We start from the raw sequence: 24,118 nt of genomic DNA, 5'->3' as shown, positions 1-24,118 counted from the left end.
CTCTGCTCCTCTCCTCCTCCTGCTGACCCTGGGCTCAAACACCGCTAGTTTTTGCCCGGAAGTGCTAGCTGCACAGAGAAAAACACCAGCCAATGTGTTAGTGGGGTTCAGCAACGCCAGCTGTTCCCCTGCTGTGTAGCCGGCAACGTGACCTGCAAACGCCATGCAGGCACAGGAACTGAAATTAAAAGGGAACCTGGCCCCACCCCCCCAGGTGTTTCTATGTATAACAGCCACCTAGTACAGCAGTACTGCTGCATTTGTACAAGGTGGCTGACTTTTTCTCCTTGCCCACGTGGAACTCAACACGTACAAAATGTGTCTCATTGAGACCATTCCACTGTCCCTGAGGTGTGACTTTCCTTTGTAATGATACGCAGCACCCCCCTTGGTAGCGTTTCCCGTCTTTTGTCATCATGGTTAGCTGGCTGCGCCTGTGCATCCGCCCTGCTAGAAACAACGCCCCTCGTTGTCATATTTATTTTGTCAGCGAGGGTGTGGTTTATGGGCACGAGCAGTGCATATGTTCGCCTGTCTTAACTCATCTCCTTCCGCCTTCTTCAGACTGTGCGGCCTCCTGGCCGTGGTAGGCGATAAGGGATCAGCTGAGGCCGCCCAGTCTGGAGCAGGTGTAAGGACATGTGTAAGCGGCAAACCTATTTACTGCACAAGGCCACGAATCCCAGCCACGCAGTGTGATTTTTTGAAAACACACTGTGGGTCTGGGATTCATGTCCATCGCTAACCGCAACGGCCGACATGAAATGAGGTCAGAAGACAGGAAGCGCTCACAGCGCATGGCCAAGGGATCACAATAGCGCAGACTCCTGTACAGCAAATAACAACGCTCAGGAATCTGCGCCCAGTACCTAGGTGCAAATTTTGACACCTGTGCTGCGTCTCGTTAAAAAGACAAGTCACGCCTCCACAACTGTTTGACAGTATAATGGGCTAAATAGTGTACGTGTTTTAGTCAGCGTGTGCAAGGAGCAAAACAAATAGAGCAACCTTTTACTTGTGCAGCATTAATGCTGCACAAGGTGTGGCTCTTGTACCTTGCAACACCTGAGGGGGGGGTTAAAGGTAACCTTTGAAATTGGTTCAACTAGGCTTCGGCCTACACTCTGCTCCTCTACTCCTCCTGCTGACCCTGGGCTCAAACACCGCTAGTTTTTGCCCGGAAATGCTAGCTGCACAGAGAAAAACACCAGCCAATGTGTTAGTGGGGTTCAGCACCGCCAGCTGTTCCCCTGCTGTGTAGTCGGCAACGTGTCCAGCACAAGCCACGCTGGCACAACCGACCAAAAGCTGCCACCAGTGCAGGCTTCGGCCTACACTTTGCTCCTCTCCTCCTCCTGCTGACCCTGGGCTCAAACAACACCAGTTTCTGCCCGGACATGCTAGCTGCACAGAGAAAAACACCAGCCAATGTGTTAGTGGGGTTCAGCACCGCCTGCTGTTCCCCCGCTGTGTAGCCGGCATCGTGTCCAGCACAAGCCACGCTGGCACAACCGACCAAAAGCTGCCACCAGTGCAGGCTTCGGCCTACACTTTGCTCCTCTCCTCCTCCTCCTGCTGACCCTGGGCTCTAACACCGCTAGTTTTTGCCCGGACATGCAATCTGCACAGAGAAAAACACCAGTCAATGTGTCAGTGGGGTTCAGCAACGCCAGCTGTTCCCCTGCTGTGTAGCTTGCAACGTGACCTGCAAACGCCACGCAGGCACATGAACTGAAATTGAAGGGAGCCTGCCCCCCACCCCCCCAGGTGTTTCTATGTATAACAGCCACCTTGTACAGCAGTACTGCTGCATTTGTACAAGGTGGCTGACTTTTTCTCCTTGCACACGTGGAACTCAACAAGTACAAAATGTGTCTCATTACAGACCATTACAATGTCCCTGAGGTGTGACTTTCCTTTTTAATGACACGCAGCACCCCCATTGTTAGCGCTGCCCGTCTCCTGACATCATTGGTTGGCTGGCTGTGCCTGTGCGTCCCCCCTGCCCGACACAACGCCCCCCGTTGTCTCATATATTTTGACTGCGAGGGTGTGATTGATGGGCACGAGCAGTGCATATGTTCCCCTGTTTTCACTCCCCTCCTTCCGCCTTCTTCTGACTGTGCGGCCTCATGGCCGCGGCATGCGATAAGGGATCAGCTGAGGCCGCCCAGTCTGAAGCAGGTGTAAGGACATGTGTGAGCGGCGAACATATTTACTGCACAAGGCCACGAATCCCAGCACCGCAGTGTGACTTTAGGAAAAGCCACTGTGGGTCTGGGATTTATGGCCATCGTTAACCGCACCGGCCAACATGAAATGAGGTCATGAGACGGCCTGCACTAACAGGGTATTGCCAAGGGATAACACAAGAGCGCAGACTCCTGTACAGCAAATAACAACGCTCAGGAATCTGCGCCCAGTACCTAGGTGCAAATTTTGACACCTGTGCTGCGTCTCGTTAAAAAGACAAGTCACGCCTCCACAACTGTTTGACAGTATAATGGGCTAAATAGTGTACGTGTTTAATTCAGCGTGTGCAAGGAGCAAAATTAAATAGAGCAACCTTTGACTTGTGCATCATTAATGCTGTTCAAGGTGTGGCTCTTGTACCTTGCAACACCTGAGGGGGGGGTTAAAGGTAACCTTTGAAATTGGTTCAACTAGGCTTTGGCCAACACTCTGCTCCTCTACTCCTCCTGCTGACCCTGGGCTCAAACACCGCTAGTTTTTGCCCGGAAATGCTAGCTGCACAGAGAAAAACACCAGCCAATGTGTTAGTGGGGTTCAGCACCGCCAGCTGTTCCCCTGCTGTGTAGTCGGCAACGTGTCCAGCACAAGCCACGCTGGCACAACAGAACAAAAGCTGCCACCAGTGCAGGCTTCGGCCTACACTTTGCTCCTCTCCTCCTCCTGCTGACCCTGGGCTCAAACAACGCCAGTTTCTGCCCGGACATGCTAGCTGCACAGAGAAAAACACCAGCCAATGTGTTAGTGGGGTTCAGCACCGCCAGCTGTTCCCCCGCTGTGTAGCCGGCATCGTGTCCAGCACAAGCCACGCTGGCACAACCGACCAAAAGCTGCCACCAGTGCAGGCTTCGGCCTACGCTTTGCTCCTCTCCTCCTCCTCCTGCTGACCCTGGGCTCTAACACCGCTAGTTTTTGCCCGGACATGCAATCTGCACAGAGAAAAACACCAGTCAATGTGTCAGTGGGGTTCAGCAACGCCAGCTGTTCCCCTGCTGTGTAGCTTGCAACGTGACCTGCAAACGCCACGCAGGCACATGAACTGAAATTGAAGGGAGCCTGCCCCCCACCCCCCCAGGTGTTTCTATGTATAACAGCCACCTTGTACAGCAGTACTGCTGCATTTGTACAAGGTGGCTGACTTTTTCTCCTTGCACACGTGGAACTCAACAAGTACAAAATGTGTCTCATTACAGACCATTACAATGTCCCTGAGGTGTGACTTTCCTTTTTAATGACACGCAGCACCCCCATTGTTAGCGCTGCCCGTCTCCTGACATCATTGGTTGGCTGGCTGTGCCTGTGCGTCCCCCCTGCCCGACACAACGCCCCCCGTTGTCTCATATATTTTGACTGCGAGGGTGTGATTGATGGGCACGAGCAGTGCATATGTTCCCCTGTTTTCACTCCCCTCCTTCCGCCTTCTTCTGACTGTGCGGCCTCATGGCCGCGGCATGCGATAAGGGATCAGCTGAGGCCGCCCAGTCTGAAGCAGGTGTAAGGACATGTGTGAGCGGCGAACATATTTACTGCACAAGGCCACGAATCCCAGCACCGCAGTGTGACTTTAGGAAAAGCCACTGTGGGTCTGGGATTTATGGCCATCGTTAACCGCACCGGCCAACATGAAATGAGGTCATGAGACGGCCTGCACTAACAGGGTATTGCCAAGGGATAACACAAGAGCGCAGACTCCTGTACAGCAAATAACAACGCTCAGGAATCTGCGCCCAGTACCTAGGTGCAAATTTTGACACCTGTGCTGCGTCTCGTTAAAAAGACAAGTCACGCCTCCACAACTGTTTGACAGTATAATGGGCTAAATAGTGTACGTGTTTAATTCAGCGTGTGCAAGGAGCAAAATTAAATAGAGCAACCTTTGACTTGTGCATCATTAATGCTGTTCAAGGTGTGGCTCTTGTACCTTGCAACACCTGAGGGGGGGGTTAAAGGTAACCTTTGAAATTGGTTCAACTAGGCTTTGGCCAACACTCTGCTCCTCTACTCCTCCTGCTGACCCTGGGCTCAAACACCGCTAGTTTTTGCCCGGAAATGCTAGCTGCACAGAGAAAAACACCAGCCAATGTGTTAGTGGGGTTCAGCACCGCCAGCTGTTCCCCTGCTGTGTAGTCGGCAACGTGTCCAGCACAAGCCACGCTGGCACAACAGAACAAAAGCTGCCACCAGTGCAGGCTTCGGCCTACACTTTGCTCCTCTCCTCCTCCTGCTGACCCTGGGCTCAAACAACGCCAGTTTCTGCCCGGACATGCTAGCTGCACAGAGAAAAACACCAGCCAATGTGTTAGTGGGGTTCAGCACCGCCAGCTGTTCCCCCGCTGTGTAGCCGGCATCGTGTCCAGCACAAGCCACGCTGGCACAACCGACCAAAAGCTGCCACCAGTGCAGGCTTCGGCCTACGCTTTGCTCCTCTCCTCCTCCTCCTGCTGACCCTGGGCTCTAACACCGCTAGTTTTTGCCCGGACATGCAATCTGCACAGAGAAAAACACCAGTCAATGTGTCAGTGGGGTTCAGCAACGCCAGCTGTTCCCCTGCTGTGTAGCTTGCAACGTGACCTGCAAACGCCACGCAGGCACATGAACTGAAATTGAAGGGAGCCTGCCCCCCACCCCCCCAGGTGTTTCTATGTATAACAGCCACCTTGTACAGCAGTACTGCTGCATTTGTACAAGGTGGCTGACTTTTTCTCCTTGCACACGTGGAACTCAACAAGTACAAAATGTGTCTCATTACAGACCATTACAATGTCCCTGAGGTGTGACTTTCCTTTTTAATGACACGCAGCACCCCCATTGTTAGCGCTGCCCGTCTCCTGACATCATTGGTTGGCTGGCTGTGCCTGTGCGTCCCCCCTGCCCGACACAACGCCCCCCGTTGTCTCATATATTTTGACTGCGAGGGTGTGATTGATGGGCACGAGCAGTGCATATGTTCCCCTGTTTTCACTCCCCTCCTTCCGCCTTCTTCTGACTGTGCGGCCTCATGGCCGCGGCATGCGATAAGGGATCAGCTGAGGCCGCCCAGTCTGAAGCAGGTGTAAGGACATGTGTGAGCGGCGAACATATTTACTGCACAAGGCCACGAATCCCAGCACCGCAGTGTGACTTTAGGAAAAGCCACTGTGGGTCTGGGATTTATGGCCATCGTTAACCGCACCGGCCAACATGAAATGAGGTCATGAGACGGCCTGCACTAACAGGGTATTGCCAAGGGATAACACAAGAGCGCAGACTCCTGTACAGCAAATAACAACGCTCAGGAATCTGCGCCCAGTACCTAGGTGCAAATTTTGACACCTGTGCTGCGTCTCGTTAAAAAGACAAGTCACGCCTCCACAACTGTTTGACAGTATAATGGGCTAAATAGTGTACGTGTTTAATTCAGCGTGTGCAAGGAGCAAAATTAAATAGAGCAACCTTTGACTTGTGCATCATTAATGCTGTTCAAGGTGTGGCTCTTGTACCTTGCAACACCTGAGGGGGGGGTTAAAGGTAACCTTTGAAATTGGTTCAACTAGGCTTTGGCCAACACTCTGCTCCTCTACTCCTCCTGCTGACCCTGGGCTCAAACACCGCTAGTTTTTGCCCGGAAATGCTAGCTGCACAGAGAAAAACACCAGCCAATGTGTTAGTGGGGTTCAGCACCGCCAGCTGTTCCCCTGCTGTGTAGTCGGCAACGTGTCCAGCACAAGCCACGCTGGCACAACAGAACAAAAGCTGCCACCAGTGCAGGCTTCGGCCTACACTTTGCTCCTCTCCTCCTCCTGCTGACCCTGGGCTCAAACAACGCCAGTTTCTGCCCGGACATGCTAGCTGCACAGAGAAAAACACCAGCCAATGTGTTAGTGGGGTTCAGCACCGCCAGCTGTTCCCCCGCTGTGTAGCCGGCATCGTGTCCAGCACAAGCCACGCTGGCACAACCGACCAAAAGCTGCCACCAGTGCAGGCTTCTGCCTACGCTTTGCTCCTCTCCTCCTCCTCCTGCTGACCCTGGGCTCTAACACCGCTAGTTTTTGCCCGGACATGCAATCTGCACAGAGAAAAACACCAGTCAATGTGTCAGTGGGGTTCAGCAACGCCAGCTGTTCCCCTGCTGTGTAGCTTGCAACGTGACCTGCAAACGCCACGCAGGCACATGAACTGAAATTGAAGGGAGCCTGCCCCCCACCCCCCCAGGTGTTTCTATGTATAACAGCCACCTTGTACAGCAGTACTGCTGCATTTGTACAAGGTGGCTGACTTTTTCTCCTTGCACACGTGGAACTCAACAAGTACAAAATGTGTCTCATTACAGACCATTACAATGTCCCTGAGGTGTGACTTTCCTTTTTAATGACACGCAGCACCCCCATTGTTAGCGCTGCCCGTCTCCTGACATCATTGGTTGGCTGGCTGTGCCTGTGCGTCCCCCCTGCCCGACACAACGCCCCCCGTTGTCTCATATATTTTGACTGCGAGGGTGTGATTGATGGGCACGAGCAGTGCATATGTTCCCCTGTTTTCACTCCCCTCCTTCCGCCTTCTTCTGACTGTGCGGCCTCATGGCCGCGGCATGCGATAAGGGATCAGCTGAGGCCGCCCAGTCTGAAGCAGGTGTAAGGACATGTGTGAGCGGCGAACATATTTACTGCACAAGGCCACGAATCCCAGCACCGCAGTGTGACTTTAGGAAAAGCCACTGTGGGTCTGGGATTTATGGCCATCGTTAACCGCACCGGCCAACATGAAATGAGGTCATGAGACGGCCTGCACTAACAGGGTATTGCCAAGGGATAACACAAGAGCGCAGACTCCTGTACAGCAAATAACAACGCTCAGGAATCTGCGCCCAGTACCTAGGTGCAAATTTTGACACCTGTGCTGCGTCTCGTTAAAAAGACAAGTCACGCCTCCACAACTGTTTGACAGTATAATGGGCTAAATAGTGTACGTGTTTAATTCAGCGTGTGCAAGGAGCAAAATTAAATAGAGCAACCTTTGACTTGTGCATCATTAATGCTGTTCAAGGTGTGGCTCTTGTACCTTGCAACACCTGAGGGGGGGGTTAAAGGTAACCTTTGAAATTGGTTCAACTAGGCTTTGGCCAACACTCTGCTCCTCTACTCCTCCTGCTGACCCTGGGCTCAAACACCGCTAGTTTTTGCCCGGAAATGCTAGCTGCACAGAGAAAAACACCAGCCAATGTGTTAGTGGGGTTCAGCACCGCCAGCTGTTCCCCTGCTGTGTAGTCGGCAACGTGTCCAGCACAAGCCACGCTGGCACAACAGAACAAAAGCTGCCACCAGTGCAGGCTTCGGCCTACACTTTGCTCCTCTCCTCCTCCTGCTGACCCTGGGCTCAAACAACGCCAGTTTCTGCCCGGACATGCTAGCTGCACAGAGAAAAACACCAGCCAATGTGTTAGTGGGGTTCAGCACCGCCAGCTGTTCCCCCGCTGTGTAGCCGGCATCGTGTCCAGCACAAGCCACGCTGGCACAACCGACCAAAAGCTGCCACCAGTGCAGGCTTCGGCCTACGCTTTGCTCCTCTCCTCCTCCTCCTGCTGACCCTGGGCTCTAACACCGCTAGTTTTTGCCCGGACATGCAATCTGCACAGAGAAAAACACCAGTCAATGTGTCAGTGGGGTTCAGCAACGCCAGCTGTTCCCCTGCTGTGTAGCTTGCAACGTGACCTGCAAACGCCACGCAGGCACATGAACTGAAATTGAAGGGAGCCTGCCCCCCACCCCCCCAGGTGTTTCTATGTATAACAGCCACCTTGTACAGCAGTACTGCTGCATTTGTACAAGGTGGCTGACTTTTTCTCCTTGCACACGTGGAACTCAACAAGTACAAAATGTGTCTCATTACAGACCATTACAATGTCCCTGAGGTGTGACTTTCCTTTTTAATGACACGCAGCACCCCCATTGTTAGCGCTGCCCGTCTCCTGACATCATTGGTTGGCTGGCTGTGCCTGTGCGTCCCCCCTGCCCGACACAACGCCCCCCGTTGTCTCATATATTTTGACTGCGAGGGTGTGATTGATGGGCACGAGCAGTGCATATGTTCCCCTGTTTTCACTCCCCTCCTTCCGCCTTCTTCTGACTGTGCGGCCTCATGGCCGCGGCATGCGATAAGGGATCAGCTGAGGCCGCCCAGTCTGAAGCAGGTGTAAGGACATGTGTGAGCGGCGAACATATTTACTGCACAAGGCCACGAATCCCAGCACCGCAGTGTGACTTTAGGAAAAGCCACTGTGGGTCTGGGATTTATGGCCATCGTTAACCGCACCGGCCAACATGAAATGAGGTCATGAGACGGCCTGCACTAACAGGGTATTGCCAAGGGATAACACAAGAGCGCAGTTTCCTGTACTGCAAATAACAACGGTAAGGAATCTGCGCACAGCACCTAGGTGTAAATTTGTACACCTGTGCTGCGTCTCCTTAAAAAGACTAGTAGTCACGCCTCCACTACTGTTTGACAGTATAATGGGCTAAATAGTGTACGTGTTTAATTCAGCGTGTGCAAGGAGCAAAATTAAATAGAGCAACCTTTGACTTGTGCATCAATAATGCTGTTCAAGGTGTGGCTCTTGTACCTTGCAACACCTGAGGGGGGGGTTAAAGGTAACCTTTGAAATTGGTTCAACTAGGCTTTGGCCAACACTCTGCTCCTCTACTCCTCCTGCTGACCCTGGGCTCAAACACCGCTAGTTTTTGCCCGGAAATGCTAGCTGCACAGAGAAAAACACCAGCCAATGTGTTAGTGGGGTTCAGCACCGCCAGCTGTTCCCCTGCTGTGTAGTCGGCAACGTGTCCAGCACAAGCCACGCTGGCACAACAGAACAAAAGCTGCCACCAGTGCAGGCTTCGGCCTACACTTTGCTCCTCTCCTCCTCCTGCTGACCCTGGGCTCAAACAACGCCAGTTTCTGCCCGGACATGCTAGCTGCACAGAGAAAAACACCAGCCAATGTGTTAGTGGGGTTCAGCACCGCCAGCTGTTCCCCTGCTGTGCAGCTTGCAACGTGACCTGCAAACGCCACGCAGGCACATGAACTGAAATTGAAGGGAGCCTGGCCACCACCCCCAGGTGTTTCTATGTATAACAGCCACCTTGTACAGCAGTACTGCTGCATTTGTACAAGGTGGCTGACGTTTTCTCCTTGCCCACGTGGAACTCAACACGTACAAAATGTGTCTCTTTGAGACCATTCCACTGTCCCTGAGGTGTGACTTTCCTTTCTAATGATACGCAGCACCCCCCTTGGTAGCGCTTCCCGTCTTCTGACATCATTGGTTGGCTACTTGCGCCTGTTCGTCCGCCCTGCCTGAATAAAATGCTCCTCGTTGTCTTAATTATTTTGACTGCGAGGGTGTGATTGATGGGCACGAGCAGTGCATATCTTCGCCTGTCTTAACTCATCTCCTTCCGCCTTCTTCAGACTGTGCAGCCTCATGGCCGCGGCATGCGAGAAGGGATCAGCAGAGGCCGCCCAGTCTGAAGCAGGTGTAAGGACGTGTGTGAGCGGCCAAAATATTTACTGCTCAAGGCCACGAATCCCAGCACCGCAGTGTGGCTTTATGAAAAGACACTGTGGGTCTGGGATTTATGGCCATCGTTAACCGCACCGGCCAACATGAAATGAGGTCATAAGATGGGCAGCGCTAACAGGGCATTGCCAAGGGATAACACAAGAGCGCAGACTCCTGTACAGCAAATAACAACGCTCAGGAAGCTGCGCCAAGCACCAAGGCGTTATTTTGGACACCTGTGCTGCGTCTCATCAAAAAACCAAGTCACGCATCCACTACAGTTTGACTGTAGAATGGGGTAAATTGTGTATGTCTTTCATTCAGCGTGTGCAAGTAGACAAATTAATAGAGCAACCTTTCACTTGTGCAGCATTAATACTGCACAAGGTGTGTCTCTTGTACTTTGTAACACCTGAGGGGGGGGTTAAAGGTTTCCTTTGAAATTGGTTCAACTAGGCTTCGGCCTACACTCTGCTCCTCTCCTCCTCCTCCTGCTTCAACACGGGCTCTAACATCGCAAGTTTTTGCCCGCAAGTGCTAGCTGCACAGATAAAAACACACGCCATTGTGTTAGTGGGGTTCAGCAACGCCAGCTGTTCCCCCAGTGTGTAGCCGGCAAAGTGTCCTGCAAACGCAACGCAGACACAAAGCTGCCTCCAGTGCAGGCTTCGGCCTACACTCATCTCCCCCTGCTTACCCTTTGCTCCAACACCGCTAGTTGGGGCTCTAGGAAGACAATCTTTAATAGGCAAGGCAACGCATCCGGGTTCCAGCACCGCCAGCTGGTTCTCGGCAGTGTTCTTGTCACAGGTACTCCCTCGTGCCAAGCCTGGTTTCAGCACCGTCAGCTGTTTCCGGGTTGTGTCAACTTCACTGAGACGCCTATGCTTGCCCCGTCGTGGGGCGGTCGAGTTAGCCAACTCCAGGGTGCCTCCAGTTTAGGAGCTTCCTATGTGGGCTGCGTGAACTGGTAGTCAAGGCTGGTTCTGTAGTGCCAGTAGGCCCAGCTCCCCCTGTAGGACTGTTGGGGTTCGGTAACTGCGGCTGCCTCGCGGCCTAGCTGTTCTCTCCTCTCCTGTGGGCCTTGGGGTCCACCACCTGGTTCCAGCACCGTCAGCTGGTTCCGGGCCGAGCCTTTGGCTTAGGTGCCTCCTCCTGGGTATCCGAGTTCCGCCAACGCCAGGCGGTCCTTGGTAGTGCTTTTAAGCGCGGGCACCTACAGCTTAGTAACCGGGTTCCAGCACCGTCAGCTGGTCCTCGGTCGTGCCATTGGCTCTTGCACACTGGGGCAACGCATCCGGGTTCCAGCACCGCCAGATGGTTCTCGGCAGTGTTCTTGTCACAGGTACTCCCTCGTGCCAAGCCTGGTTTCAGCACCGTCAGCTGTTTCCGGGTTGTGTCAACTTCACTGAGACGCCTATGCTTGCCCCGTCGTGGGGCGGTCGAGTTAGCCAACTCCAGGGTGCCTCCAGTTTAGGAGCTTCCTATGTGGGCTGCGTGAACTGGTAGTCAAGGCTGGTTCTGTAGTGCCAGTAGGCCCAGCTCCCCCTGTAGGACTGTTGGGGTTCGGTAACTGCGGCTGCCTCGCGGCCTAGCTGTTCTCTCCTCTCCTGTGGGCCTTGGGGTCCACCACCTGGTTCCAGCACCGTCAGCTGGTTCCGGGCCGAGCCTTTGGCTTAGGTGCCTCCTCCTGGGTATCCGAGTTCCGCCAACGCCAGGCGGTCCTTGGTAGTGCTTTTAAGCGCGGGCACCTACAGCTTAGTAACCGGGTTCCAGCACCGTCAGCTGGTCCTCGGTCGTGCCATTGGCTCTTGCACACTGGGGCAACGCATCCGGGTTCCAGCACCGCCAGCTGGTTCTCGGCAGTGTTCTTGTCACAGGTACTCCCTCGTGCCAAGCCTGGTTTCAGCACCGTCAGCTGTTTCCGGGTTGTGTCAACTTCACTGAGACGCCTATGCTTGCCCCGTCGTGGGGCGGTCGAGTTAGCCAACTCCAGGGTGCCTCCAGTTTAGGAGCTTCCTATGTGGGCTGCGTGAACTGGTAGTCAAGGCTGGTTCTGTAGTGCCAGTAGGCCCAGCTCCCCCTGTAGGACTGTTGGGGTTCGGTAACTGCGGCTGCCTCGCGGCCTAGCTGTTCTCTCCTCTCCTGTGGGCCTTGGGGTCCACCACCTGGTTCCAGCACCGTCAGCTGGTTCCGGGCCGAGCCTTTGGCTTAGGTGCCTCCTCCTGGGTATCCGAGTTCCGCCAACGCCAGGCGGTCCTTGGTAGTGCTTTTAAGCGCGGGCACCTACAGCTTAGTAACCGGGTTCCAGCACCGTCAGCTGGTCCTCGGTCGTGCCATTGGCTCTTGCACACTGGGGCAACGCATCCGGGTTCCAGCACCGCCAGCTGGTTCTCGGCAGTGTTCTTGTCACAGGTACTCCCTCGTGCCAAGCCTGGTTTCAGCACCGTCAGCTGTTTCCGGGTTGTGTCAACTTCACTGAGACGCCTATGCTTGCCCCGTCGTGGGGCGGTCGAGTTAGCCAACTCCAGGGTGCCTCCAGTTTAGGAGCTTCCTATGTGGGCTGCGTGAACTGGTAGTCAAGGCTGGTTCTGTAGTGCCAGTAGGCCCAGCTCCCCCTGTAGGACTGTTGGGGTTCGGTAACTGCGGCTGCCTCGCGGCCTAGCTGTTCTCTCCTCTCCTGTGGGCCTTGGGGTCCACCACCTGGTTCCAGCACCGTCAGCTGGTTCCGGGCCGAGCCTTTGGCTTAGGTGCCTCCTCCTGGGTATCCGAGTTCCGCCAACGCCAGGCGGTCCTTGGTAGTGCTTTTAAGCGCGGGCACCTACAGCTTAGTAACCGGGTTCCAGCACCGTCAGCTGGTCCTCGGTCGTGCCATTGGCTCTTGCACACTGGGGCAACGCATCCGGGTTCCAGCACCGCCAGCTGGTTCTCGGCAGTGTTCTTGTCACAGGTACTCCCTCGTGCCAAGCCTGGTTTCAGCACCGTCAGCTGTTTCCGGGTTGTGTCAACTTCACTGAGACGCCTATGCTTGCCCCGTCGTGGGGCGGTCGAGTTAGCCAACTCCAGGGTGCCTCCAGTTTAGGAGCTTCCTATGTGGGCTGCGTGAACTGGTAGTCAAGGCTGGTTCTGTAGTGCCAGTAGGCCCAGCTCCCCCTGTAGGACTGTTGGGGTTCGGTAACTGCGGCTGCCTCGCGGCCTAGCTGTTCTCTCCTCTCCTGTGGGCCTTCGGGTCCACCACCTGGTTCCAGCACCGTCAGCTGGTTCCGGGCCGAGCCTTTGGCTTAGGTGCCTCCTCCTGGGTATCCGAGTTCCGCCAACGCCAGGCGGTCCTTGGTAGTGCTTTTAAGCGCGGGCACCTACAGCTTAGTAACCGGGTTCCAGCACCGTCAGCTGGTCCTCGGTCGTGCCATTGGCTCTTGCACACTGGGGCAACGCATCCGGGTTCCAGCACCGCCAGCTGGTTCTCGGCAGTGTTCTTGTCACAGGTACTCCCTCGTGCCAAGCCTGGTTTCAGCACCGTCAGCTGTTTCCGGGTTGTGTCAACTTCACTGAGACGCCTATGCTTGCCCCGTCGTGGGGCGGTCGAGTTAGCCAACTCCAGGGTGCCTCCAGTTTAGGAGCTTCCTATGTGGGCTGCGTGAACTGGTAGTCAAGGCTGGTTCTGTAGTGCCAGTAGGCCCAGCTCCCCCTGTAGGACTGTTGGGGTTCGGTAACTGCGGCTGCCTCGCGGCCTAGCTGTTCTCTCCTCTCCTGTGGGCCTTGGGGTCCACCACCTGGTTCCAGCACCGTCAGCTGGTTCCGGGCCGAGCCTTTGGCTTAGGTGCCTCCTCCTGGGTATCCGAGTTCCGCCAACGCCAGGCGGTCCTTGGTAGTGCTTTTAAGCGCGGGCACCTACAGCTTAGTAACCGGGTTCCAGCACCGTCAGCTGGTCCTCGGTCGTGCCATTGGCTCTTGCACACTGGGGCAACGCATCCGGGTTCCAGCACCGCCAGCTGGTTCTCGGCAGTGTTCTTGTCACAGGTACTCCCTCGTGCCAAGCCTGGTTTCAGCACCGTCAGCTGTTTCCGGGTTGTGTCAACTTCACTGAGACGCCTATGCTTGCCCCGTCGTGGGGCGGTCGAGTTAGCCAACTCCAGGGTGCCTCCAGTTTAGGAGCTTCCTATGTGGGCTGCGTGAACTGGTAGTCAAGGCTGGTTCTGTAGTGCCAGTAGGCCCAGCTCCCCCTGTAGGACTGTTGGGGTTCGGTAACTGCGGCTGCCTCGCGGCCTAGCTGTTCTCTCCTCTCCTGTGGGCCTTCGGGTCCACCACCTGGTTCCAGCACCGTCAGCTGGTTCCGGGCCGAGCCTTTGGCTTAGGTGCCTCCTCCTGGGTATCCGAGTTCCGCCAACGCCAGGCGGTCCTTGGTAGTGCTTTTAAGCGCGGGCACCTACAGCTTAGTAACCGGGTTCCAGCACCGTCAGCTGGTCCTCGGTCGTGCCATTGGCTCTTGCACACTGGGGCAACGCATCCGGGTTCCAGCACCGCCAGCTGGTTCTCGGCAGTGTTCTTGTCACAGGTACTCCCTCGTGCCAAGCCTGGTTTCAGCACCGTCAGCTGTTTCCGGGTTGTGTCAACTTCACTGAGACGCCTATGCTTGCCCCGTCGTGGGGCGGTCGAGTTAGCCAACTCCAGGGTGCCTCCAGTTTAGGAGCTTCCTATGTGGGCTGCGTGAACTGGTAGTCAAGGCTGGTTCTGTAGTGCCAGTAGGCCCAGCTCCCCCTGTAGGACTGTTGGGGTTCGGTAACTGCGGCTGCCTCGCGGCCTAGCTGTTCTCTCCTCTCCTGTGGGCCTTCGGGTCCACCACCTGGTTCCAGCACCGTCAGCTGGTTCCGGGCCGAGCCTTTGGCTTAGGTGCCTCCTCCTGGGTATCCGAGTTCCGCCAACGCCAGGCGGTCCTTGGTAGTGCTTTTAAGCGCGGGCACCTACAGCTTAGTAACCGGGTTCCAGCACCGTCAGCTGGTCCTCGGTCGTGCCATTGGCTCTTGCACACTGGGGCAACGCATCCGGGTTCCAGCACCGCCAGCTGGTTCTCGGCAGTGTTCTTGTCACAGGTACTCCCTCGTGCCAAGCCTGGTTTCAGCACCGTCAGCTGTTTCCGGGTTGTGTCAACTTCACTGAGACGCCTATGCTTGCCCCGTCGTGGGGCGGTCGAGTTAGCCAACTCCAGGGTGCCTCCAGTTTAGGAGCTTCCTATGTGGGCTGCGTGAACTGGTAGTCAAGGCTGGTTCTGTAGTGCCAGTAGGCCCAGCTCCCCCTGTAGGACTGTTGGGGTTCGGTAACTGCGGCTGCCTCGCGGCCTAGCTGTTCTCTCCTCTCCTGTGGGCCTTCGGGTCCACCACCTGGTTCCAGCACCGTCAGCTGGTTCCGGGCCGAGCCTTTGGCTTAGGTGCCTCCTCCTGGGTATCCGAGTTCCGCCAACGCCAGGCGGTCCTTGGTAGTGCTTTTAAGCGCGGGCACCTACAGCTTAGTAACCGGGTTCCAGCACCGTCAGCTGGTCCTCGGTCGTGCCATTGGCTCTTGCACACTGGGGCAACGCATCCGGGTTCCAGCACCGCCAGCTGGTTCTCGGCAGTGTTCTTGTCACAGGTACTCCCTCGTGCCAAGCCTGGTTTCAGCACCGTCAGCTGTTTCCGGGTTGTGTCAACTTCACTGAGACGCCTATGCTTGCCCCGTCGTGGGGCGGTCGAGTTAGCCAACTCCAGGGTGCCTCCAGTTTAGGAGCTTCCTATGTGGGCTGCGTGAACTGGTAGTCAAGGCTGGTTCTGTAGTGCCAGTAGGCCCAGCTCCCCCTGTAGGACTGTTGGGGTTCGGTAACTGCGGCTGCCTCGCGGCCTAGCTGTTCTCTCCTCTCCTGTGGGCCTTCGGGTCCACCACCTGGTTCCAGCACCGTCAGCTGGTTCTCGGCAGTGTCTTTTGCTCTTGTACCTTCTGCTCCCCATCCTGGTTCCAGTACCGTCAGCTGGTTCCGGGCAGAGCCTTTGGCTTAGGTGCCTCCTTCTGGGTATCCAAGTTCCACCAATGTCAGGTGGTCCTTGGTAGTGCTTTCAGGCACGGGTACCTCCTGCTTAGTAACCGGGTTCCAGTAACGTCAGCTGGTCCTTGGTAGTTCCATTGGCTCTTGGACATTCGGCTACCCATCCGGGTTCCAGTACCGTCAGCTGGTTCTCGGCAGTGTCTTTTGCTCTTGTACCTTCTGCTCCCCATCCTGGTTCCAGTAACGTCATCTGGTTCCGGGCAGAGCCTTTGGCTTAGGTGCCTCCTTCTGGGTATCCGAGTTCCGCCAACGTCAGGCGGTCCTTGGTAGTGCTTTTTAGCACGGGTACCTCCTGCTTAGTAACCGGGTTCCAGTAACGTCAGCTGGTCCTCGGTAGTTCCATAGGCTCTTGAACCTTCGGGTAGCCATCCGAGTTCCAGTTCCATCAGCTGGTTCTTGGCATTTTCTCAGCCTTCTTGTACCTTCTGCTACATTTCCAAGTTGAAGACCCTAACGTCGACAACCCGGAAGACCACCCCGATGACGACGACCCGGAAGACCACCCCGATGACGACGACGACGACGACGGCGGAGACGACGACGGCTGAGACGACGACGGCGGAGATGACGACACTGGAGACGAAGACCCTGGAGACGACAACATGGAAGACCGAGAAGCAGAAGAACAAGAGGCTGCAGAACAAAGAGCAGAAGAACATTAAGCATAAGACTTAATATCAGAGCAAAAGATATTATCTAAATTATATGCAGAAGAAGACTAAGCAGTGTATGGGGGTGAGTCCGTTCCTCCTCGTGGTGCCCCTGGATAAAGCCTGATGCTGCAGGCCAAACTGAACGCGGACAAATGTAACTTTTGTGACTGGCAGAACGGAAGGTGTAATCTTCCAACTTTTATAGATAACAACTACGGGAATGCCTGTCACAAATGAGAATATGATGAAGAAGTAGAATAGGAAGAATAATAACAGTGGAATAAAAAGAATATGTAGAATAGGAAGAATAATAATAGTTGAAGAAAATGAATATGAAGAATGTAATAAAAAAAAAAATAGGTAGAAGATGAAGAAGAAGATGAATAAGGTGAAGAAGTTGATGTCAAGGATGCTGATGATGATGAAGATGAAAGTGTGGGAAAAGAAAAAAAAAAAAAAGAAAAAAAAGAAGGGGAAGGGCGTGGAATAGTGAAACATCAATATCTGACAAAATAAAAAAAATTTACATACTCAATATCTTTTTCAATCCGAACTTCTTTAAAAAAAAAAAAAAAACATGCTATTCTATTTGATTGGACTAATCCTCATTGCCGTTAATGTCTCCGCCACCTCCCCCATACATCCTACATTATTCTTAGTTGTTTTCCTTCAGGTAGAATGAACCTACAAGGAAAGAAAGGGTTTATTTTAATTCCGATATTTTGGTCCCATTGACTTGCATTGGGATCGGGTATCGGTATCGGCGATATCCGATATTTTTTGAATATCGGCCGATCCAAACCGATACCGATACTTTCCGATATCGGAAGGTATCGCTCAACACTAGTCATGGGAGGTTTGGCAGGGCTAGTTATGTGAGATGGGTGGGACAAACTAGCCACACACACCCACACTCCCACCCAGGGAGGTGGTTAAGGATACATAATGTGACCAGGGTGTGGGTCACATGTCCCTGTGTATGGTGGCTGTGAAGTTCCTGTTTGAAGCCTGTGTTGGAAGACCTGGGAGGAGGCTTCCTGAAGAGCACATGGTGGGGCTTCAGACCTGGTGGCCTGGGGTGTTGGACGGAGTCCTGAATAGCACCTGGACAGGTCACATGCTGGTGTGTTGGGAGGTCCTGGGAGTAGGACCGGATCCCTGAAAAGGCGCACAGTGGAACTGTTGGGGAAGCTACCGTCCTTCGGTGGGTCTGGACTGACTAGGATATGCCGCACAGGCAAGTTGGTGATTCCCGTGAGGCAGCTTTCCCAGAGGACTGACAAGGAGTCAGCAGGTGGAGCAGGAGCTCCCGTCAGGTACTTGTACAGACTGGTGGTACTTGTGATATGAACTGTGTGGTAACCCACGGCAACTGGTCAGGAGAGGACCAGCGTGTTTAGTTGCTGCAAACCGTAATGTCGTATGTTGGTGCCTGTTGTGCTCCATGGACATTGGTGAACTGTACGGCGTACAGACACCCATGGTAACTGGGGGAAGTGAGAGGCCCAGCATATTTAGTGTCCGTGAGACAAAGCCATGTTTAAAGTGTACAAGATAAAGCTGCAAGTTATTATCACCAGTTGGTGCCTGTTGTGTTATGAAATGTGAACTGTGCATAACCCGGTTTATGACCCTTTAATAAACCGTATGGACTATTTTTGTGTTCAAAAATCGTGCCTGACTACGTCAATCCCGTGCCAAGTGAGTGTCCCCCAATACACTTAGTGAGAGCAATCCTACAGTAGTATGTATGTTGTATGTATGTAGTACGTATGTAGTATGTATGTATGTAGTATGTATGTAGTATGTAATATGTATGTAATATGTATGTAATACGTATGTAGTATGTATGTAGTATGTATGTAATATTTATGTAGTATTTATGTAGTATGTATGTAATATGTATGTAGTATGTATGTATGTAGTATGTATGCAGCATGTATGTAGCATGTTGTATGTATGTATGTAGTATGCATGTATGTACTGTATGTAGTATGTATGTAGTATGTATGTATGTTGTATGTATGTATGATGTACAGTTAGGTCCATATATATTTGGACAGAGACAACATTTTTCTAATTTTGATTATAGACATTACCACAATGAATTTTAAACAAAACAATTCAGATGCAGTTGAAGTTCAGACTTTCAGCTTTCATTTGAGGGTATCCACATTAAAATTGGATGAAGGGTTTAGGAGTTTCAGCTCCCTAACATGTGCCACCCTGTTTTTAAACGGACCAAAAGTAATTGGACAATTGACTCCAAGGCTATTTCATGGACAGGTGTGGGCAATCTCTTCGTTATGTCATTCTCAATTAAGCAGATAAAAGGCCTGGAGTTGTTTTGAGGTGTGGTGCTTGCATTTGGAAGGTTTTGCTGTGAAGTAAACATGTGGTCAAAGGCACTCTCCATGCAGGTGAAACCAACCATCCTTAAGCTGCGAAAACAGAAAAAACCCATCCGAGAAATTGCTGCAATATTAGGAGTGGCAAAATTTACTGTTTGGTACATCCTGAGAAAGAAAGAAAGCACTGGTGAACTCATCAATGCAAAAAGACCTGGGCGCCCATGGAAGACAACAGTGGTGGATGATCGCAGAATAATCTCCATGCTGAAGAGAAACCCCTTCACAACAGCCAACCAAGTGACCAACACTCTCCAGGAGGCAGGCATATCAATATCCAAATCTACCATAAAGAGAAGACTGCATGAAAGTCAATACAGAGGGTTCACTGCACGGTGCAAGCCACTCATAAGCATCAAGAATAAAAAGGCTAGACTGGACTTTGCTAAAAAAAAATCTAAAAAAGCCAGCACAGTTCTGGAAGAACATTCTTTGGACAGATGAAACCAAGATCAGCCTCTACCAGAATGATGGAAAGAGAAAAGTATGGCGAAGACGTGGTACAGCTCATGATCCAAAGCATACCACATCATCTGTAAAACACGGCGGAGGCAGTGTGGTGGCTTGGGCATGCATGGCTGCCAGTGACACTGGGTCACTAATGTTTATTGATGATGTGACACAGGGCAGAAGCAGCCAAATGAATTCTGAGGTATTCAGAGCCATACTGTGTGCTCAGATCCAGCCAAATGCAACAAAACTGATTGGTCGTCGTTTCATACTACAGATGGACAATGACCCAAAACATAAAGCCAAAGCAACCCAGGAGTTTATTAAAGCAAAGAAGTGGAATATTCTTGAATGGCCAAGTCAGTCACCGGATCTCAACCCAATTGAGCATGCATTTCACTTGTTAAAGACTAAACTTCAGACAGAAAGGCCCACAAACAAACAGCAACTGAAAACCACCGCAGTGAAGGCCTGGCAGAGCATCAAAAAGGAGGAAACACAGCGTCTGGTGATGTCCATGAGTTCAAGACTTCAGGCAGTCATTGCCAACAACGGGTTTTCAACCAAGCACTAAAAATGAACATTTTATTTAAAATTATTGAATCTGTCCAATTACTTTTGGTCCTTTTAAAAACAGGGTGGCACATGTTAAGGAGCTGAAACTCCTAAACCCTTCATCCTATTTTAATGTGGATATCCTCAAATGAAAGCTGAAAGTCTGAACTTCAACTGCATCTGAATTGTTTTGTTTAAAATTCATTGTGGTAATGTCTATAAACAAAATTAGAAAAATGTTGTCTCTGTCCAAATATATATGGACCTAACTGTATGTTTGTAGTATGTATGTGTGTATGTAGTATGTATGTTGTATGTATGTATGTAGTATGTTGTATGCAGTATGTAGTATGTATGTTTGTGTTTTTTTTTTTTTTTTTAAATTCAACACATTAGCCGGATGATGGGACTGCTACTGTCCCATCATTGGCTAATGTGTCAATCAATGTAATTGTAGCAGGCATAGCCCAATGGGACTTGTAGTCCCATCTGACGATGCGTGCACACACACACAAACCCCCGAGAGGCCAACACAGACCCCCGACAGCCCATACAGACCCCCGGCAGCCCACACAGACCCCCGGCAGCCCGCACAGACCCCCGGCAGGCCCGCACAGACCCCCGGCAGCCCGCACAGACCCCCAGCAGGCCTGTACAGACCCCTGGCAGGTCCACACAGACGTCCAGCAGCCCGCACAGACCCCCGAGAGGCCCGTACAGACCCCCGGCAGGCCCGCACAGACCCCCCACGGTCCCGCACAGACACCGCCCACACACAGACACGCAGTCTCCATCCACGCACCGCCCACACTCTTCCCCCCTCTGGAACTGGATGTGCAAAGGAAAGAAAGGGTTTATTTTAATTCCGATATTTGTGTCAGATTGACTTGCATTGGTTTCCGGTATCGGCGATACCCGATATTTTTTGGATATCAGTCCGATCCAATCTGATCCGATATTTCCCGATATCGGAAAGTATCACTCAACACTAGTCGTGAACAGATGACCGGATATTCTCCTTCAGGATCTTTTGGTAGACAGTAGAATTCAAGGTTCCATTTACCAAAGCAAGTCTTCCAGATCCCGAAGCAGCAAAACATCACACTACCACCACCATATTTTATTGTTGGTATGACGTTCCTTTTCTGAAATGCTGTGATACTTCTACGGATACACCTTCCAAAAAGTTCAACTTTTGTCTTGTCAGTCCACAAAGTATTCTCCCAAAAGTTTTGGGGATCATCAAGATGTTTTCTGGCAAAACTGAGATGAGCTTTTATGTTCTTATTGCTCAGCAGTTGTTTTCATCTCTGCCATGCAGGCCATTTTTGCCTAGTCTCTTTATTATGGTGGAACACTGACCTTAATTGAGGCAAGTGAGGCCTGCAGTTCTATATTTGTTGCTGCAAGGTCTTTTGTGACCCCTTGGATGAGTCGTTGCTGCACTCTTGGGGTAATTTTGATAGGCTGGCCACTCCAGGGAATGTTCACCATTGTTCCATGCTTTTGCCATTTGTGGATAATCGCTCTCACGGTGGTTCGCTTTAGTCCCAAAGCTTGAAAAATGGTTTTATAATCTTTTCTATACTGGTAAATCTCAATTACTTTGTTTCTCATGCGTTCCATAATTTCTTTGGATCGCGGCATGATGTCTAGATTTTGAGGATCTTTTGGTCTACTTCACTTTGAAAGACAGGCCCTATTTAAGTGACTTCATGATTGAGAACGGAGTGGCAGTAATCAGTCCTGCATGTTGTTAGTCAAGTTGAACTCAGCTTCCACAAAGATGTGATAAACCACAGTTAATTTATGTTTTAAATGGGGTGGCGGAAATCACTTTTTCACACAGGGCCCTGTAGGTTTGGATTTATCTTTCCCCTAATAATAATAAAGACCTTCATTTAAAAACTGCATTTTGTGTTTACTTGTGTTTATTTGAGGCCTAAGACCCATATGAGTTGGAATGGATTACAAAGCTGTAAAACATCTTATTATGAGACATGTAATCAATCATGAGCCAACTAAAAGAATGGAAATCATCTTCGAAACCGTTAACTGAAAAAACTAGTAACTTGTATAACCCGCATAAAATGAATATGTATTACATATCTAAACGTAAAGCTAGGGCTTCCATTCAGATCTCCATAGTCGCAAAGCATTGATTGACAAATTCTTGAATAATTTTCAACACTTACTTTTTCGCTAACAGGAATTTATTCAGGGGTCCAGAAGATGCCATTTCCATGACCAGCATGAGGCACTCTGCCTGACATACCCCAATCATTCGCACAATGTATGGATTGTCCAGTTGATGCATGATTTCTGCTTCCTTCATCATCTCATCCTTCACACACTTATTGCTTTCGTTCTGTATCTTCAAGATCTTAATGGCCACATCAATTTGACGCCTGCAAAGTAAGAGATGTTACAAAGGTAAAATGATACTATAGTATCTACAGTGGGGAAAAAAAGTATTTAGTCAGCCACCAATTGTGCAAGTTATCCCACTTTAAAAGAGTCAAAATGTGAAAAAAAATTCAGAAAATTGCCGTGTCTGATTTGGTAAGGTTTATTTTGAAAATTATGATGGAAAATAAGTATTTGGTCATTAACAAAAGTTCATCTCAATATTTTGTTATATATCCTTTGTTTGCAATGAGAGACGTCAAACGTTTTCTGTAAGTCTTCACAAGGTGGGCACACACTGTTGGTGCTATGTTGGCCCATGCCTCCATGCAGATCTCCTCTAGAGCATTGATGTTTTGGGCCTGTCGCTGGGCAACATGGACTTTCAACTCCCTCCAAAGGTTTTCTATGGGGTTGAGATCTAGAGACTGGCTAGGCTGCGCCAGGATTTTCATATGCTTTTCACAAAGCCACTCCTTTATTGCCCTGATGGTGTACTTGGGATCGTCATCATGCTTAAAGACCCATCCACGTTTCATCTTCGATACCTTGCTGATGGGAGGAGGTTTGCACTTAAAATCTCCTGATACATGGCCCCTTCATTCTTTCATATACACGGAACAGTCATCCTGGTCCCTTTGCAGAGAAACAGTCTCATAGCTTGATGTTGCCACCTCCATGTTTCACAGTAGGTATGGTGCTCTTTGGATGCAACTCAGCATTCTGTCTCCTCCAAACATGACGAGCTTTATTTCTACCAAACAATTCTACTTTGGTTTCATCAGACCATATGACATTCTCCCAATACTCTTCTGGATAATCCAAATGCTCTCTAGCAAACTTCAGACGGGCCCAGATATGTACTAGCTTAAGCAGGGGGACACGACTGACACTGTAGGATCTGAGTCCCTGGTGGTGTAGTGTGTTACTGATGGTAGGCTTTGTTATGGTGGTCCCAGTTCTATGCAGGTCATTCACTAGGTCAACCCCGTGTGGTTCTGGGAGTTTTGCTCACCGTTCTTGTGATCATTTTGACCCCACGGGGTGAGATCTTGTGTGGAGCCCCAGATCGAGGGAGATTATCAGTGGTCTTGTATGTCTTCCATTTTCTTATTATTGCTCCCACAGTTGATTTCATCACACCAAGCTCCTTGCCTATTGCAGAATCAGTCTTCCCAGCCTAGTGCAGGGCTACAATTTTGTTTCTGCTGTCCTTCTACAGCTCTTTGGTCTTCACCATAGTGGAGTTTGGAGTGTGACTGTTTGAGGTTTTGGACAGGTGTCTTTTATACTGATATCAAGTTCAAACAGGTGCCATTACTACAGGTAATGAATGGAGGATAGAGGAGCCTCTTAAAGAAGAAGTTACAGGTCTGTCAGAACCAGAAATCTTTAGGTGACCTAATACTTATTTTCCACCATAATTTGCAAAATAAATCTTGCCAAATCAGACAAGGTGATTTTCTGGATTTGTTTTCTCATTTTGACTCTCCTTATTGTGGTCTAGCTATGATCTCAATTACAGGCCTCTCTCATCTTTTTAAGTGGGAGAACTTGCACAATTGGTGGCTGACTAAATACTTTTTTTTTTTACTACTGTATAGCTTTCAGACCTATAACTGACAATATAAATTCCCGTTACTTCATTATAGGTTTTTGACATTCTGGTGTATTATGCAATGTTATGCAATATTACATTTATCTATATATTATTTATTTATCAGTACAATTATTTTGTTACTGTACATTAATATTGTTATTCGTATTTATTATGTATTGCTGCACAGTG

The 24,118-nt window shown here is 51.1% G+C and overlaps 1 protein-coding gene across 2 annotated transcripts in view; it reads right to left on the bottom strand.

The window, feature by feature from the left end:
• The window catches only part of ZAP70 (zeta chain of T cell receptor associated protein kinase 70), a 220,878-nt gene that overhangs the window by 82,362 nt on the left and 114,398 nt on the right, over positions 1-24,118 (bottom strand). For both annotated transcript variants that reach the window (XM_069741694.1, XM_069741704.1), the window contains exon 9: positions 22,119-22,331. In XM_069741694.1, coding sequence (XP_069597795.1) covers positions 22,119-22,331 — 213 coding nt within the window. The remainder of the gene's footprint in view (positions 1-22,118; positions 22,332-24,118) is intronic.

The sequence above is a fragment of the Ranitomeya imitator genome, chromosome 1 (genome assembly GCF_032444005.1).
Source record: "Ranitomeya imitator isolate aRanImi1 chromosome 1, aRanImi1.pri, whole genome shotgun sequence".
Taxonomy (NCBI): domain Eukaryota; kingdom Metazoa; phylum Chordata; class Amphibia; order Anura; family Dendrobatidae; genus Ranitomeya; species Ranitomeya imitator.
The sequence above is the reverse complement of the archived record's forward strand: the minus strand, read 5'-3'. Positions and strand labels throughout refer to the sequence as shown.